Source organism: Penicillium bovifimosum (assembly GCF_028826915.1).
Source record: "Penicillium bovifimosum strain IBT 22155 chromosome Unknown utg000002l_segment0_segment0, whole genome shotgun sequence".
Taxonomy (NCBI): domain Eukaryota; kingdom Fungi; phylum Ascomycota; class Eurotiomycetes; order Eurotiales; family Aspergillaceae; genus Penicillium; species Penicillium bovifimosum.
In genome coordinates this window covers 3,751,716-3,767,214 of record NW_026622711.1, presented here as the reverse complement: position 1 = coordinate 3,767,214, position 15,499 = coordinate 3,751,716, and the positions used below count along the sequence as shown (strand labels likewise).

The following is a 15,499-nucleotide window of genomic DNA, read 5'->3' as shown; positions in this document are numbered from 1 at the left end:
TACAGTCAGCATTCAAAGTCTTTCTATGACCAGACTTGACTATTCCGGACATAGATCGAGACCTAGCATTGTAAGAGAAGAGGGGTATAGCATGCGATTATCTATCATTCCAGTATGCAGAATGCAGTATGGCACATAAAATAACAGAAGGGGACGAGATGACGCCTCTCATCCATCTTTTAACGAGCACATTTCCCAATCAATCACTGACATCGAAACTCGTTCCGCAGCCGCAATTACTTGTTGCACGCGGGTTGTCCACAATCTTAAACTGGCTCCCAATCAACTCAGTGGTATAGTCCACCGTGCTGCCATGCAGGAGCTCGAGCGAAGGCTCGTCCATGACGACTTTGGCCTCACCAGCTGACCCTGATGCACCCTCGGAGTCTGCTTCACCTTCAAAAATGGTATCCTCTTCCGGGTCAATTTTGTCAACCCCTTCTAAGGACATCAGATATTGGAAACCATGGCATCCGCCGCTGGTGACTGTGATACGGAGATGGTGGTAAGGGTTGTCTTCCTTGGTGGCGGAAGGGGCAGAGGATGGATCTGTGATTTCGCGGAGACGCTGCATTGCATTAGCTCATTGGTTCATATGGGAGCAGTCAAAAAAAGAATAAAAAAGGAAGAAACATGCAACAGTGAGGATTCGCTGGTGGTCACCCACCCAACTACTAACTCACCGGCGTGTGGCTTAAGTACGGCTGAGCGGACGGGAAGCCCTGTTTTCCACACCCTATGGTCGCATGTACTTGATACCATGTCTCAAGGGACCATAGCGCGGTCACAGGGTTGTCCCCGGCCAATCAACACCGGACTGAGCTCCGGCTGCTCGATGTACATGCAGCTCACACAATTTCTCATCCATCACCGCCACAAGCTGTGTAGGATAACAAAGCAAGACAGATAATATGAGGCAAAAAAATCAGATATCAACTCACTTCAATAGCTCGTGGCGAGATAGTCATCGTCAGAGGCTCTCCGTCATCTCCGGTTCTCGGATTTTGCGTCACCTTGGTAGCCGGGCGGATGGGCGAGGAAGAGAAACACACATAGTGTTGACGGGTATAGCGGGAAACCGAAGACTGTGGAGTTGAGCGGCGGAGAGATGGTGCGTTGGTTGTAGCAGTGTGTGGTCGTCGAGAAGCGACTTCGCCGCCGGAGAATGCGGAGAGGAGCAAGGTCGGTCGGGAAGTTGAGAAGAGTCGGCAAGTTTGTGGTTGAGATAAGCCCCGGGTGGCTGTTGATGAAATCAAATGGCGTGACATATCTGAGACGTGAGAAGAGTATGTATAGGAGATTGTAGAAAGATGAGAATGTGCAAGTCTGCTTTGATATCAAATCGTCCCATTCGATTACATCGGGTTAGTCAGTTAGCTGTGACGCCATTGGCCAGATATAGTCGGAGAGAAATGGCAGAATATTGGTCCGATTAGGAAGTGATCGTCGTATGGTGGGGGAGAGCTGCAGGGATCCAGTGAAGTCTACGCAGTATCAGGCCGTTGAATGATTTTCTGCTGCTCTAAAATTGCGTTGATTATTTGAGTATTAAGAGCTTCAGGTGCTCTATTGAGAGTCTATTCTACCGTCATGGGTTCCAGGCAGCATCTTCGGGAGCTCAAAAGCGGTTCCCCGCTTCCCTACACAGACGATATAAGGGCCTACAAGAGAGAGTATGCGGAAGCTCTTGATGCCCAGGATCCGCTTCGGAGCTTTCGCGAAGAGTTCATCATTCCATCGAAGGAGGATCTGAAGCGGAAGACTTTGGTATCAGAAGACAGTGCGTATCAGGGTCTCAATTACAACCAAGCGTTCTAACCAGTGGCTTTCGTTCTTCTCGCTAGGCAATGAAGCATCAGATCCATGCATTTACTTGTGTGGTAACTCGCTAGGTGTTCAACCTCGCAACACTCAGCGATATATCGAACAATACCTGCGAACCTGGGCTACCAAAGGTGTGACTGGACATTTTGTGCCGCATGATGATCAGTTACTACCTCCTTTTGTCGATGTCGACACTGCGGCCTCCAAGCTTATGGCCCCAGTCGTTGGTGCTTTGCAAAGTGAAGTGGCTGTTATGGGAACATTGACAGCCAACCTGCACTTCCTCATGGCAAGTTTCTATCGACCCACCAAAGAGAAGTATAAGATTATACTCGAAGGCAAGGCCTTTCCCAGTGACCATGTATGTTGTTCCAAGAGGATTCAGATCAACCTGGGTAGATTTTACTAACACAAGGGTAATTCAGTATGCAGTCGAGTCTCAACTCCGCCATCACAATTTCAATCCGAAGGATGGCATGGTGTTGATCGAACCCAAGGATCTGGAACAGCCTATCTTGAGCACAGAACAGATCATCCAAGTGATTGATGACAATGCTTCTAGTACTGCTCTCATTCTTCTCTCGGCCATTCAGTTTTACACGGGGCAGTACTTCGATATTGAACGAATCACAGCCCATGCCCACTCTAAGAACATCTTGATCGGGTGGGACTGTGCCCACGCCGCTGGCAATGTGGATTTGCGTCTCCATGACTGGAACGTGGATTTTGCGGCCTGGTGCAATTACAAATACCTTAACAGCGGACCGGGTGGGATTGCAGGACTCTTTGTCCATGAACGCCACGGTTCCGTCGATGAGAAACAGCCCGACAGTGAAGAGACATTCCGGCCTCGACTTTCAGGTTGGTGGGGCGGAGATATCAAAACCCGCTTCGACATGGCAAACCGTACGTATTGTGTCTATGACGTTCAGACAAAAAACTGACTGTTGCAGAATTCTTACCACAGCCCGGTGCAGCTGGGTTCCAGCTATCGAACCCCTCCGTTCTGGACATCAATGCAGTCGTCGCATCTCTCGAGATCTTCAATCGGACAACAATGAAAGAAATCCGACAAAAGTCCCTCAATCTCACGGGGTATCTCGAACACCTTCTGTTGAAGTATCCCCTGGATGCGCCCCCAGAAGACAAACCATTTACACTTATCACGCCGTCGAATCCAGCTGAACGAGGTGCCCAGCTCAGTCTTCGTCTCCAGCCAGGCTTGTTAGATCATGTTCTGCACCTCCTGGAGGAGAATGGGGTCGTTATTGACGAACGGAAACCCGATGTGATCCGGGTCGCCCCTGCGCCGCTCTATAACACGTATGTAGAGGTCTGGGAATTCTCTCAGATCTTCTTGCGGGCATGTAAAGAGGCTGTCAAAGCGCGTTGACCGCTGTTTGAATTGTATGCATAGTTATTCTCTCAATCTCCAAAGTCAGACCTGAGGGCACACGACTTTCCAAGATTATTCCCTTGAGATATACCAGCAGATATAACGATATAATAACTCCATGCCACCCCGGTAGTGCGTATATGCAATACTCCACTTCCATGTGAGGCGCTATAAAAGCTTCGGCTTCTCGGCACGGATGGCAGTTATCTCCGCAAATGAGGTCTGGCATGGTGGACCCATCCGGTGGGCAAAGGGCTAGTGAGGAAAAGAAAAATATGAGAAACTTGGAAGAAATGTCACGTCTGCTCTCTTTTCTTTTTCTAACATGTTGGGTTCATGACCTTGATCTCAAGAGTCCACGGTTCAGATGGAAAAGGAAATAAGAGAACCGTCGACGAACCCCGTACCCGCTCAAGATGCAAATGCAAAGGCGGGGACGAGTAGCGGGGATCATGCCGATGTCGAGTATTCGGTCTTTACAGATGGCCAGCGAAGATTTATTGTCTTCATGGCATCTTGGGCTGGCTTCTTCTCCCCCGTTTCATCTCAAATCTACTTTCCCGCATTGAACACCTTGGCGAAAGATCTGCATGTGTCCAATTCGCTGATCAACCTGACATTGACGAGTTACATGGTAAAGTCTAGGCATAGAGTGTTGATTGATGTGCAGAGCTAATGATAATCCAGATCTTTCAAGGGCTGTCGCCCATGTTCATTGGTGACTTTGCAGATAAAGCCGGGCGACGTCCAGCATATATCGTGTGCTTCGTCATCTATATCGCAGCCAATATCGGACTTGCCCTGCAAAACAACTATGCTGCTCTATTTGTTCTCCGATGCTTGCAAAGCGCAGGGAGTAGCACCACTATTGCCCTTTCATCTGGGGTGGTGTCTGATGTTGCCACTGCATCAAAGCGAGGCTCCTATATGGGATTCGTCACGGCAGGGTCTCTCATGGGCCCCTCAGTTGGACCGGTTATAGGAGGTCTGTTGTCTCAATATCTGGGATGGCGGGCAATCTTCTGGTTTCTGACCATCTTTGCGGGGGCTTTCCTGATTCCATTTCTGGTCTTCTTCCCCGAAACAGCTCGGAGCGTCGTCGGTGATGGCTCATTGCCTCCTCAGAAATGGAACATGTCCTTGATAAACTACTTAGAGTCCCGAAAGGCTCGTCAGGCGGGCATTGAATCTCCGGTTACTGCACCCAGACAGAAACTCAAGTTCCCCAATCCCTTCCAGACGCTTGCAATCGTCTTCCAGAAAGATACCAGTCTCATCCTCTTCTGCAACGCTCTTCTGTTTGCTGGATTCTACGACGTGAGCGCAAGCATTCCGTCCATCTACAATGAACTCTACGGGCTGAACGACCTCCAGGTCGGTCTATGCTATATCCCCTTTGGCCTTGGTGCGACTCTTGCTTCTATTGGCAACGGCAAGTTCCTGGACTATAACTACCGCCGGCTCGCAAAGCAGTTGAACTTCCCACTAGTCAAGAATCGCCACACTGACTTGCGAAACTACCCCATCGAAAAGGCTCGTTTGCAGATTGCTTTCCCTCTTCTTGCAGCAGGAAGCATCTGTGTCCTTGTGTTTGGGTGGTTCTTGGACCAGAAAGTTCACCTCGCTGCGCCTACGTGTATTCTGTTCCTCATGGGATTGTCCCTGACAGGCGCTTTCAACACCATCAGTACACTCCTGGTGGATCTTTACCCGACGCAGGCAGCTAAGGCCACTGCTGCGAATAACTTCGTGCGTTGCCTTCTGGGTGCCGGCGCCACGGCACTCATCGACCCTATGCTTTCTGCCATGGGCCGAGGCTGGTGTTTCACATTCATTGCATTGGTGATGATGGCCACATCGCCACTGCTCTTGGTTGTGATCTGGAGGGGACCAAAGTGGCGCGAAGAGCGTCGGTTAAAGGAAGAAGCTAAGAGCATTGGGAAGGATAATGCTTTAAGAGGTCAGAAGTGACCCGGGGGTGTCGTGAGTACGGACGTCCGCCGTCCGAAGACCATTATGGATGCGATGAACTGCGAAATCGATCTCGAAACTTCCGCTAGATAAATGCATGCTTATAGAGAACTCTAATCAATAATACAAGGCAGGCAGGCCGCCATGACCACCCCCAATGAGATGTGGTACTCAATTGGGTCGTCCAAAGATCGAAGTCTCACTGCCTCTCAACAAATCATCCTGATCCAGTGTTGCATCATCTGAAAGCAAAATGAGCCCGCTCCAAAGGTTGTCGTTCGGATTCCCAAGCTAGCCAATCCGATCTTGTAGTCCTGGATATATGTTAGCAATAAGCGTCGCTAAGATCGGACAGCAAGGACTTACGGCAATAGACCCATTGCGTTAACCTTCCAAATACCCAGCCCCAGTAATACCAGCTGCATCAACATGTAGACCACCTTCACCCCAAGCAGACGCGAATGTGTGGATGGAGTATCGTACTTGGCGAAGGCCGCATTGGTATTGATCAAGCCCTGGATGGGGCCCTTGAACAGCATCATGACCATCATGATACTGAAGATCTGAAGACTATTGCCGGACATGTACATCATAATGGCGTTCATAGGGATTTGCTTAGACGGGCCGATGGCGACTTCCCACGCTTTCTTCATTTTAAGCACGTCGGTATCGGCGGGTTTCTTTGTGGTAGCTTGTTGCTGCTGTTGCTGGCGCTGACGAAGACTGTATTAGCACCTCTGGACTCTGATGATGGTTTGTGGTGGAGACTCACCTGCTTGCCCCGAGTGCTAGAGAAGCCTGGCGGGTCCGGGATGCTAGATGCTGCCTTCGAGGGGCGTGGCATCGGGGAATTCAATGACACAACCCATTGTGGTGGAGGGGGAGGTGGTAGTCGAGCTTGTGACATGACGAAGATCTGTATGTGGGTGTGGGTGTGGGGAGAGGTAGAAGAACAAAGTGAACGGGGGGGGAGGGAAAGTTGCTGGGGCAGGGAGTTTCCCTCCGCGCCTACTCCGCCTTCAATTAATTCTCCTTTCTCTCTCTCTTCCACTCCCACTTCATTGCTTTTCTAATCCGTTGAAAGTGGAATTGTTTGAGAAAAACGATGTCTTGCTAATTTGATTTGATTCCGAGTCCCCCGAACGTGCCACAGTGGTGCAGTGAACACGTCGGTCTCGCCCTTTCTCTCCAATTCCCCCGGACACCTTCGAGCTCGAGTTCGCGCCATTACGTTTTACTCATTTTCGACGTCCAGCTAGCCTGTGACTTATCGCACGGCCGTCAAAACCAGTCCAGCCCGGCCGACATATCCTATCTAAGCTTTTGCGCCGAGTGCCCAATCGCTATTCGCTCAGACCGCAGCCATGAGTTCTGGACAAGATGCGAAGTTGTTCGCCAGGGTACGTTAGCCCAGCTTACTTCCTTTGGCCGCGTACTCTCTTTCGTCACTTTCTGGCCTTTCCCCGCATTCAACTCTCACTTCCCCTCGCTTTGATGAGCGCTGTACTCGGGGGTTCCTGCACTCGCAGACTTCCCTTGCATTCGGCATAAGCTACTTGTGTTTCCACATCAGTTTGAACTACTAAATCTGCCCCCATGTTCCTCTATATCACTCCTTATGCTCCACCATATGGCTCACGCTTGCAAACTATACAGGGCAAGGTCGCAGAGCTACGGCAAGAGCTCAATAGCGGCGGCAAGAAAGACAAGAACTATTCCGCCAAAAAGATCGCACTCAAGAAGATCGTTGCCAACATGACCATGAGCAACAATGACATGATTGCGCTGTTTCCGGACGTTATTGGTTGTATGAATCTGCCAAGCTTGGAGATCAAGAAAATGTATGGACTATGCCTCTATACTTTGGCATGCTCGCTTGCTGACATCGTGCCTAGGTGTTTCTTATTCCTTGTGAACTACTCGAGGATGAAACCCGAGATCGCATTGAAGGCGCTGCCTATATTGGTTGATGTATGGTCCCAGTGTATAGATGGAAGGATCGTGGTCTGACATGGCTCTACAGGATATGGCAGATAACAACCCACTTGTTCGCGCCCTGGCAGTACGAACCATCTCATATGTGCATGTTCGCGAATTTGTCGAAGCGACCTTCCAACCTGTCAAGCGCCTGATGCAGGATAATGATCCCTATGTTCGCAAGACGGCTGCTTTCTGCGTTGCAAAGCTATACGAGCACGATAAGAAGATGGTAGAGAACTCGGATCTGATTGACAGGCTTAATCGCATGTTGAAAGATGAGAATCCGACTGTCGTTTCCAGCGTTCTGGCTTCGCTGGTCGATATCTGGGGCCGCAGTGAATCTATCTCACTCACTATTGACTACGTCAGTGCGTCAAAACTGGTTTCTATTCTGCCAGACTGTTCTGAGTAAGTTGATTTGATACCTTTGTAGAGGTCGACTGCTGACCTTTCAACCAGATGGGGCCAAACCTACATCCTCGAGGCTCTAATGTCGTATGTGCCCCAGGATTGCGCAGAGGCACTTCTACTAGCTGAGAGAATTGCTCCGCGACTATCACATTCGAATTCCGCCGTCGTACTTACCTCCTGTCGTGTCATTCTTTATCTCATGAACTACATTGCAGGTGAAAAGCACATCACCTCCTTGTGCAAAAAGCTATCTCCGCCCCTCGTCACATTGCTTTCGAAGCCGCCAGAGGTTCAATATTTGGCATTGCGAAATGCTATTTTGATTCTTCAGAAGAGACCAGAGGTCTTGCGGAATGATATCCGAGTGTTTTTCTGCAACTACAACGACCCAATTTATGTCAAAGTGACCAAGCTGGAATTAATGTTCATGCTGACCACGAAAGAGAACATCTCTGTCGTGTTAGCAGAGCTGCGAGAGTCAGTATTCCTCAACCCAGATGGACTTCACGTGTACTAATAGTATTGCAGATATGCCACTGAAATTGACGTTCACTTTGTGCGCAAGGCCGTTCGGGCCATTGGCAAATTGGCAATCAAGATCGAGTCGGCTGCGAAGCAATGCATCGAGACGCTTTTGGAACTGGTCGATGCCAAGATCCCATACATTGTCCAAGAGGCAACAGTGGTGATTCGCAACATCTTCCGTAAATACCCCAACCAATACGAGAGCATAATCAGTCACGTCATTCGAAACATCGATGATTTGGACGAGCCCGAGGCCAAAGCAGCTGTCATTTGGATCATCGGCCAATATGCAGACCGCATTGATAACTCAGACGGCCTCCTCCAGGATTATTTGGCCACCTTCCACGACGAAACAGTCGAGGTGCAGCTGGCCCTGCTCACGGCTACCGTCAAACTTTTCATTCAACGCCCCACCAAGGGCCAACAGCTCGTACCACAAGTACTGAAATGGTGCACCGAGGAAACCGACGACCCTGATCTGCGTGACCGTGGCTACATGTACTGGCGCTTACTATCAACGGACCCAGCAACCGCCAAGCAGGTCGTCATGGGCCAAAAGCCCCCGATCACCGCCGAAAGCGAGAAGTTGGACCCACGCACCCTGGAGGAATTGTGTCTGAACGTCGGCACACTAGCCACCGTCTATCTCAAGCCCATCCACCAAGTCTTCCGCGCCGCCCGCCCTCGCCGTTTGATGCCCAGCCCAGCGCTACAACGTCCGCGCATCGAAAATGGCACAGGAAACATGCTCGAATACAACCCCCCTCTGCAAATATGGCCTCTGCTTCAACGAGTAATAGTGGCCTAGCCACAATCATTACTACAGGTGAACCTGTCACGCCAATCAACGGACCGCCTCCTTCTCTGCCAACAGGCCCCGGGGGCAACCCGACAATCACAGGCCCGAACAATATGAACGAAGCCGCTGATGCAGCAGATGCTTACTTCAGTGGAATTGGGTCCCAGCAGATGGCTTCAATGAATATTGGCGGTGGTAATGCGTCTCAGTCGCAGTATGTCGTGAATCAGAATCAGCAGTCGGCTTATCAGCCGCAACTAGCTGGTGGTGTGGCCACGGGTGAGCTGTTATTGTTATAATTCAGATTTAGAGGTTTAATTGTATATGTAGATAGAAATACAGTCTCGTCCGGTCTCAGCCTAGTAATCACACAAGGTCTAGGTATCTTTGTCTTTTCTAAACGACTTCAACGTCTATCCCGCAGCAGTAGGAGGCCTTACCCCAGTCTTCTGACACAATGTACAACAGACCCAGCTACCGTGTACATTTGGAGTTAAAAATATTTAGAGTATCTCTCGTTGATCTATTGCTTTCATCAAGTAACTGCTTTTCTTCTCTACCTGACACAAATACTCTCCATGCTGTGTAAACCCCCTGCCTTCAAAGAAGCAGCGATAGCAGCACCAGCATAACACATGAAACAGCGGACGCCCACCAAAGAAAATCGCGAAAATCGAACTCGATTTTGAACGGACCAGAAAGCTGGGTCCATGGATGGGAAATACTCGAAAAATAAAAAAATTGGAAACAAGAAACATGAACATGAAACATGATGAGTGGGAAGGGAGGAGGAGGGAGAGCAATGAGCAATGAGTATAATATGGAAACGGGAAAACAAAGTAGGCAGAGAAGTGGGGAAAAAAAGGAAAAGAAAGAAAATTCATCTCAAGTCATGTCCGTAAGGCTCCATCTACTCTTCGCTTTCTTTTTTTCTTTCTTCAATCGGCACACTTATGAGACACGACCCGCGCTTAGTAGACACGGGCGAGGTTACGCAGGTACCAGTCGACCAGACGACGGCCGGCCTTGGTCTCGCTGACGTGGATCAGGTCGTCCTCAAGGGCGTAGTCGAGATCGTTGGCGATAGAAGGCTCGCCCTCCAGTAGGCCACCGTCGACCCAGCGGATTTGACGGCTGCGCTGCTTGTTAACGAGCAGCCAGGAGCGGAGCTGCTCAGGAGACACCTCGAGGAATCCGGCCAGTTTCTTGAGATCCATGGTGGTGTAGAGCTTTAGGTAGGAGCGGATGGTGGGGTTGAAGAGGGTGTTCTTAACCTCGTCCATGAAGATGGCGGTGTGGTGGTCGACGGGGTCGACGTTGGAGGCTGGGTTGTCGAAGTCGGGAGGGGTGGGGTTGATGAACTTGGGGCAGGAGGAGCGGAAGAGCTCCTCGAAGACGGGCAGGGCCTCGGGGCCACCCTTCTGCATGCGGTAGAACTGCTCGCCGTACTTCTCGCGGACGGCCGAGTGGATGGTGTCATCCAGACGGGTGGGGTGCAGAGCAACGCAGATGGCGATCAAGGCGTACATCTGGTCGTTCTTCTTGGCGAGGGCGTCGTAGTTGTTGCCGCCCTTCTGGAAGTTCTTTGTCCGAGATACATACACGAGGATGTGGCTGAACATGCGGATGGCGTCACCGTAGCGGCGCATCATCATGTAGGAGAAGCCCACGTAGTAGTAGGTGGTGAAGTGGGCGGCCATGACGCGGGCGAACATGGCCTTCTTGTTCATCTCGACGTCGTCGAGGATCTTCAGGGCGAGACTGAAGTCGCCGAGCAGGCAGTGCACGCGCAGCAATCCGATGATCGAGAAGTAGCCGAGCATCTTGTACAAGGGGCGCGAGCCGTACTCGCCGGCAAAGGCGAGGGGATCCTCTCCCCGCTTGGTAGCGTTCAATTGCTCGCTAATCTGGGAGCGCTGAATGAGGGAGTAAAGGACGTTCAGCACTGAGTAGCAGCCCCATGTGTTCGGGTTCTCGCGGAGCAGCTGGGCTTCCTCCTCGTTAGATCCGCTGCGAGCGACGCGGTTACGGTGACGGCAGAAAGATTCGAATTGGTAGATGAACTCGTCAATAACTTCCCAAGCCCAGTAGTACTAATGGTAAAAAGAATGTTGTTAGTTATGTTCGTGATATCTGTAGAATTGGTCGAGCTTGTTGATTCCACGAATGCCAAGCTTTTCCCTTTTCATTCATGGCATTCATCAATGGGTCGCCGGGACGGAACACCTACAGAAGGAACCTCCAAATCCACAGGGCCGTCGGAGTTCAGGATGTAGTGGAAGAGACTGCAGTAGTTGTCGTAGCTGGCGAATTTGGTCTCGAGAGTAGCCTGGTATTCCAGCGGGGTAGCGGCGGCGGCCAGCTGAGCCTGGAGATCTTGGGCCTGGGGGGCACCGTTGGATGTGACCTGGTCCAGCTCGCTCATTCCATCGTCAAAGTTGACCTGCTCGCGGTAATCGTTGACCATCGCCTCCTCCTCATTATCGGACTCATCGTTCAAGTTGGGGCGCGCATTGGCGCGGTCTTCGTAGGACATTTTGAGTGCTAAGTTTGAAAGAAAAGAACTGAAAATGTAGGAAGAAGCCGGGATGAAACGGCGGGCGAGGAGGCGGAAAGCGGTGGGGAGAGGAGGGGGGGGGAATAGCGTCGGCGTGTGCGATTTGCCAAAGAAGTCGAATTTTGAGGGTTTTCGCTTGGGTGTTGTGCTTATCTTATCTGCGCATAAGCAGCGGGATGACTCAGCAATACAGCTGTGAAGTCATGTGACTGCATGCTAGCTTCCAAGCTTCCTTTGAATTTGAGGAGCATCCATTCATGATACATGGAATTACGCATATTCACCTTCAAATACAACTCTATAGATTGGCAGGCAGCAACACTTTTACGTCGGATCTTTCATCTTCCCCAAGGGAATGGGCATCCCAGGGCCCAGGCTTTGCTTAAGATCCTCCCCCGTCTGAGCCGTCTCATCAAACTCTCTCCGTACACTTTCTCCCATACCTGATGCATGAAGAGATTTTGCCATAGCAAAATGGCAACAGAGCAGGATTGAATCTGCACTTGAAGTGTAGGAGAGTCTGGAGGGGCTACTTGAGGCGGCGAGGCCTCAAGTCTGGGGGGCGACGGTCTCGCTAATAGTTCACAGATCCTTAGAATAGCCTTCTGATATAGACTCGCCTTTCTTTCCTCTCATTGGCTTGCCTTTCTCAATTCTAAACACCCGGATTGTGGGCAAAATGACCGGGTTTTCGGAGTAAGGTCAGTTATGCCGAGTCGTACACAATAGCCTCGACCGATAGACAGTTTTTGAATAGGTGATGGTTTCACAAAAGACAATGAGCAGTTGGCTTTGGCGGATTAGTTAACAGTAGATCTTCTGGACTACTGAAAATAACAGCTTTGGTACGAAAAAGACAATCGTTATCTCTTTAATGGGAGGTGGTTTCGTAATTCCTCTGTTATGTTGACTTGGCTTAGAAACTAACAAAGCAGGGGAAAAGATTTCCGGGGTCTCAAGAGGCCAACAACTGGTTTCCTCTGGGAATCATATTTTCCTCTGCACTCGATCACACCCCCTTTGTCTTCCCCTCCAGCCAACATGAACCGCTTCCTTCCATTTTCCTCGCTTCGGGAAACGGGCAGTATTCCACCACGTCACTAACTCCGGTGTCAGTAAAGGTAGAAGTCACACTAGCCATCACCAAAGGTTGACGGCAGGCCAGTTATATGGTCTCCTTGCCCGGGGACGATCTCTCCACGGAGAAGCACGGCTTTCTTTCAACAAACACCGCAATGCCAAGCCCAACGTCTCCATCGTGCCCACTCTTCGTCTTGACACCTTTTCCTCGCCCATAACTGCAGCAGATTGAACCGCGTCAGGTCGTGGTGATGCTGTTTCGGCATTCCAGCATGTCCTCGGGGGGTACACCCAGTTACAAACATGTCTTTCAAAGCCAAGGTTCAGGGCTCGATGCCATTCCACTGTTCCGGGCCATCGAAGATCTCAATGGCCTCGGATGGCAGTCGAAGGCTTTGGTTCAGCGCCCTCTTCCTGATCGCCCGGATGACGTCGGCCGTTGGCTTGAACCGTTGACTGAGAGCCATTCCGAATTGGCAGAGCTCTATAAAGGCCTGTTTGGCCTCATCACCATGGTCCAGTTGATAGGCCAATATGCACAGTCCTGTGTGTGTGGCATCCACCATCTCGGTAGGTATGTGTTTAAGACCATACTTCTGACGGTGGATCCGAAGACATCGCGCCGTCTCTACTAAAGACGTGACCTGGTAGTACTGGGCCTTTTGGCTGTATTCTGCCTGAGGATGGTCTTTCAAAATCTCGAACAAGCGTACTATGGCTTGGAGGCATTTGATTCTTTGTCCGGTGTCAGTACGGGATTAACAAGGGAGATGACATACTCATCGCTTACCGCAGAAGAAGAACCTGGGGGACCGGATCGTTTTGTATCTCGGCAACGCCTGGCCATTGTTGCAGCCAGTCAGTCAAGCGCTCGAACGGGCCATTGGCCTTCCCCCACAACTCAGTGGAACTAGCGCGCCGATGATGTTTATCAGAAACGAGTGTCTTAACATCGACTAGGATTTGGGCGACCTGTGCCAACCCTTCTCTTACTTGGGGGAGACGGGCTGGCTTTGTGTCACAAGTGATCTTGTTTGAGCGCGGATATGGGGTCCAGTTAACGTCTTCGTTGCCGCATCTCTCCACCTCGCATGTGGGATATGCCACGGGAGCAGCCCTTGGCAGTTCAATGGACATTTGTCTGCTCAAATCGTTAGGTATTACTCATTTCCACGAGATCATTTAATACCCACGAGCTCAAGTTGAAGAGACCCCAGGAGGTGACCGCGCGAACGCGTCTCATCTCTGGAGACATCTTGGTCTCCGACTCTGCTGGAGTATCAGTGAGCCCAATATCACGAGCTAACTGATTAGCTTGACTCAGCATCATCCAGCTTTTCCTGAGACGCCCCAGGCATTTGAATCTGCAAATTGATTAATCTCCTGGAACTATTTCGTGCGGGATGTATCAATGGGTCACCTACACACAACACATCAGAAGAAGAGCCTGGAGTTGAGGCAGCTCACGGCCATCATTCTCAAGATCTTCGGCTTCCCACAATCGTTGCGCCTCGCTGAAGAAGTTCTGACCCCGCGAAAACGCATCCTCGGGGGCGGAGAGAACATCAGGGCTATCAGAATGCGCCTGTGGTCATTGGTCAGCTACTAACAAATGATGGAGGCAGTTCGCGGGCTCCATACACTAGCCATCGACAGGAGGCTGTTTACAAGAAGCGGCGTGCAAAACTCCGAGTTCTGTTTCCCGAGTCTCATGTGTTTAAGAAAGATACCCTGATCGAGAAACTGCGAACATGGGTGGTCCCAGGTAAAGTACAGTGAGACTAGGTGCGAGACCAAATAATCATTGTCTGTGACCTTGGTCCACGGCTTTGCCGGGACTTCGAAAAGAGGTATATCGCAGAGACTCTCCAGAGTGACACGGGCATAAGGGCTAACCGACGGCCACTGAGAAGCCTTGATGGGTTGAGACTCTTCTGGCGAGCTTGGTATGGTGCTGGGATCAGACGGCCGTCTTTTAGGGTCGGCGACTTCCACAGGCGTGTCCCCGTACTCTGCGATCGCCAATTTGCTGGCATTAGACAACTCCTGCGGGTCTCCAAACGTCATGGAGGGGCATCCAACAGCATGAGCGAGCTCTGTATATGAGGCGTTGCCGCGGATCAAGCCCATCACCCTCTCACATTTGCCTTGATCATCCGACCTGATGGTTTTCACCAAAGATTCTAATAGATCTTTGTAATTTGCAAGCTCGTGGATCGCGCGTTTGACGGCTACCTTGCGTCTGAGGTCTCGGGTTGGGTCAAAATGGCATTCGGTGTTGTTGGCTCGACAAGCCTTACAAGGCGCATCTGGTCCAGAGCACTATATTGAGCAAGTAACAATCAGCCATACCGTCCATTTCGGAGATCATCTTCTCGAACCTCGTGACAAGTCAAGAAGAGACAGATTGAGTGAATGACCAACGAACCTTTCTCTTGGCCGCCTTGCATGCCAGACAAGCTGTAGAACTCTTCTTCGGTCTACTCACAGCTGTCGACGTCTGTGGAGTGAAGATACGCGGCGGGCCTGGGGCCAAGGCCTGGAATTGTTTTGTGTGATCGTGATTGCTCATCTTCATGGCTGAGAGACTGGTCCTGTGGGCTATGGTTCAACAGCGGTGGTCCTCCAAGTGTCGTCGTACGAAAATATACTTCGGCCAGAATGCCGATGGCGATGCGCTTGCTGATCACTGCTTTGGCAAAGAGTGCCGTGCTTTGCAAGCAGACGGTCCTCTATAACCATCGAAATCGAAATCTCCAGCGTCTCACCAAACACCAACTTGAATTCAAAAGGGGTTAGGTGTCATGTCGTAATGTTACCGGCGTCACGGTGGCGTGGATGCGTTATTTGCGCATTAAGGGTGGGACCCAACGAGAAGAAACTATTTTGGACTGATTGAAGTGACCAGAGTCCACCTGCAGGTGACAAGACCTCAGCGAGGGGTCGGCGTTAGCAA

General features: G+C 50.8%; 7 protein-coding genes across 7 annotated transcripts; 3 read left to right on the top strand and 4 right to left on the bottom strand.

Annotated features, from left to right (window-relative positions):
- Nucleotides 1–199: 199 nt before the first annotated feature.
- On the bottom strand, nt 200–1,268 carry N7515_002618 (HesB/IscA family protein; the record flags this gene model as incomplete). The annotated part of the gene is made up of 2 exons (XM_056663362.1): nt 200–568; nt 942–1,268. The coding sequence occupies 2 exons, from the start codon at nt 1,266–1,268 to the stop codon at nt 200–202; spliced, it is 696 nt and encodes a 231-aa protein (XP_056525475.1).
- Nucleotides 1,269–1,590: 322 nt separating this feature from the next.
- Nucleotides 1,591–3,217, top strand: bna5-1 (kynureninase; the record flags this gene model as incomplete). Its single annotated transcript, XM_056663361.1, has 4 exons — nt 1,591–1,780; nt 1,845–2,185; nt 2,250–2,730; nt 2,778–3,217. The coding sequence occupies 4 exons, from the start codon at nt 1,591–1,593 to the stop codon at nt 3,215–3,217; spliced, it is 1,452 nt and encodes a 483-aa protein (XP_056525474.1).
- A 370-nt stretch (nt 3,218–3,587) lies between these two features.
- On the top strand, nt 3,588–5,191 carry N7515_002616 (MFS transporter; the record flags this gene model as incomplete). The annotated part of the gene is made up of 2 exons (XM_056663360.1): nt 3,588–3,854; nt 3,908–5,191. 2 exons carry the CDS (start codon nt 3,588–3,590, stop codon nt 5,189–5,191), a joined length of 1,551 nt encoding a protein of 516 aa, XP_056525473.1.
- A 238-nt stretch (nt 5,192–5,429) lies between these two features.
- N7515_002615 (ER membrane protein complex subunit 4) lies at nt 5,430–6,098 on the bottom strand (the record flags this gene model as incomplete). Its single annotated transcript, XM_056663359.1, has 3 exons — nt 5,430–5,505; nt 5,558–5,904; nt 5,964–6,098. The coding sequence occupies 3 exons, from the start codon at nt 6,096–6,098 to the stop codon at nt 5,430–5,432; spliced, it is 558 nt and encodes a 185-aa protein (XP_056525472.1).
- A 689-nt stretch (nt 6,099–6,787) lies between these two features.
- Nucleotides 6,788–9,205, top strand: N7515_002614 (putative AP-2 adaptor complex subunit beta; the record flags this gene model as incomplete). The annotated part of the gene is made up of 6 exons (XM_056663358.1): nt 6,788–7,032; nt 7,087–7,162; nt 7,215–7,579; nt 7,631–8,059; nt 8,111–8,823; nt 8,934–9,205. The coding sequence occupies 6 exons, from the start codon at nt 6,788–6,790 to the stop codon at nt 9,203–9,205; spliced, it is 2,100 nt and encodes a 699-aa protein (XP_056525471.1).
- A 672-nt stretch (nt 9,206–9,877) lies between these two features.
- Nucleotides 9,878–11,442, bottom strand: N7515_002613 (putative eukaryotic translation initiation factor 3 subunit EifCl; the record flags this gene model as incomplete). Its single annotated transcript, XM_056663357.1, has 2 exons — nt 9,878–10,999; nt 11,137–11,442. 2 exons carry the CDS (start codon nt 11,440–11,442, stop codon nt 9,878–9,880), a joined length of 1,428 nt encoding a protein of 475 aa, XP_056525470.1.
- A 1,424-nt stretch (nt 11,443–12,866) lies between these two features.
- On the bottom strand, nt 12,867–15,121 carry N7515_002612 (putative C6 transcription factor; the record flags this gene model as incomplete). Its single annotated transcript, XM_056663356.1, has 6 exons — nt 12,867–13,278; nt 13,334–13,684; nt 13,737–13,907; nt 13,968–14,128; nt 14,185–14,865; nt 14,972–15,121. The coding sequence occupies 6 exons, from the start codon at nt 15,119–15,121 to the stop codon at nt 12,867–12,869; spliced, it is 1,926 nt and encodes a 641-aa protein (XP_056525469.1).
- Between the last annotated feature and the right edge of the window lie 378 nt (nt 15,122–15,499).